Source organism: Hipposideros armiger, unplaced genomic scaffold, assembly GCF_001890085.2.
Source record: "Hipposideros armiger isolate ML-2016 unplaced genomic scaffold, ASM189008v1 scaffold_37, whole genome shotgun sequence".
NCBI classification, from domain to species: Eukaryota; Metazoa; Chordata; class Mammalia; order Chiroptera; family Hipposideridae; genus Hipposideros; species Hipposideros armiger.
The window spans coordinates 2,035,337-2,037,144 of record NW_017731387.1 but is presented as its reverse complement, the minus strand read 5'-3'; the positions used below and the strand labels follow the sequence as shown (position 1 = coordinate 2,037,144).

The 1,808-nt window shown below is 37.9% G+C and overlaps 1 protein-coding gene across 6 annotated transcripts in view; it reads right to left on the bottom strand.

The window, feature by feature from the left end:
- CFH (complement factor H) overlaps positions 1 to 1,808 on the bottom strand; it is a 100,619-nt gene that overhangs the window by 12,315 nt on the left and 86,496 nt on the right. For 4 of the 6 annotated variants that reach the window (XM_019638015.1, XM_019638013.1, XM_019638012.1 and 1 more), the window contains exon 20: positions 363 to 536. The exons of the other annotated variants lie outside the window; for them this stretch is intronic. In XM_019638015.1, the coding sequence (XP_019493560.1) occupies positions 363 to 536 (174 nt within the window). The remainder of the gene's footprint in view (positions 1 to 362; positions 537 to 1,808) is intronic. 6 annotated transcript variants of the gene reach the window in all.

The following is a 1,808-nucleotide window of genomic DNA, read 5'->3' as shown; positions in this document are numbered from 1 at the left end:
CGCTCTATGATCCTTCCCCAGCTGCCCAGTCCAGGTCTCACAGTGGAATTCCAGAGGTCTGTCAAATGGACTCAAGGTGTCTTTAATATATTTATTGCCCAGGAAAGACTGAGTGTCTCAATGCTTCAGATGCGAATGTTCCATGATTCCAACTATTCTATTGTACTCACGTCAAAGCTTTCATAAAATCCATACACCATATGTTTTACTCAGTCCACAGAAAGAATTGGACTTAAGCACCATCATTTCATGTGCATTAAAATTTATTACTGCACAGAAACTACTTCACTATGTATTTATATCAACATACTTTGTCCCTAGTGTATTCTCTAAAACTGGGGAAGAGAAATAAGATGCTTTACCTTTGCACTGAGGTGGTTCTGTCCAGGTTCCATTTAAACACATCACGTCTCTATTCCCAAATAAGGCCAAAGATCTGATGCATTCATAATGTACTCTGTCACCAGGCAGATACCGAGACATCTTGCCTACTATACGAGCGTTTTCCACTGTGGGGGGATTCACACAGGAAGCATCTGAATAGGAAGAAAGAATGTATCTCTAATGTAACGACCATTTTGAATGCAAATCAGCAAAAGTAATTCCAATAAAGGTGTATTTCAAGGAGGCTTTGAAATCAATGGCTTCTGTTATAAAAATTAGTATGACTCTCTAAATTTCCATGTAAAATTGAAAAAAGGAGATAAACAACATGTTTTTTGTAAGGTTAAGCTTCTATACCTTAAATTCCTCTACCATCCACTCTAGAAGTCTAAAAATCATCTTTGAGGCCAATAAAAACAACTTTTTTTCTGGACGTTTTTCTTTGAGTTTAATAAAATAAATAATGTAAAAATTTTAATTCAAAATGAATTTATAACCACAAGAAAATCATAGTAAAGAGATGATTTGACATCAAAATTTGGTTTTCAATTGTCATGTTTATGAATTGTAATCTTAAGTTCTTAGGAAAATAAACAAAAACACACACTTCCTTTGAGAATAGTCAAGAATTAACACACTTTGAAGAATACCGTTGTTGAAGGAAGATGGTGTACAGTCAACAGACCCAACAAATAGAAGTTGTGAAAACATAAGAAAAAGTGCAATGTATAATTGATAAAAACACGTCAGTGATTTGGGGGAGGGGGCGATGCTTAAGGACACCACAATGAGCTAAGTGTAATTCATCAGAGAGATTCAAGTGGATATGAAGTCATGATTGGCTCTTGCGAGGGTTTCCAAACTGAGGTGCACGTGGGCTCTCCTGGGAATTGTCACAACGGTCTCAGGGGCACACACGGGGCGTCTTCTGCTCTGAGTCTGAGTGCACCTGTGAACTTGCATTTGCGTTTCTAAAATATCCATGAAAATGCGGTTGCTGCCGTCCCAGGGACTTCACTATGAGAAGGAGAGGAAGCAGGCTAACCATAGAATCCACTTCTGCCCCTTTCGTGGAGGCATTAACCTTCTGTGACTTGGCCTAGAACATAACTTACGTCCACTTTTTAATAAATCTAGAGGTAATTGTAGATGCTAGTACTTCAGTCACTTTAATAAATTTAAAATGTCATCTGCTTACCTCTGCATGTTGGTTTCCCCAACCATTTGCCCTTAATACACTGCACAGTATTGGATCCTTCCATTTGGAAATATTGTGGACATTTATAAGCCAGTTCTGCTCCTGGCTTATATGACGACTTCCGCTTACTCATGAGTATGGCGTTATCAAAACTAGGAGGGTGAGAACATTCTGCTTCTGAAAAGAAAACAATATGCATTTGTTCAGCAAATCATTAGAAATATGG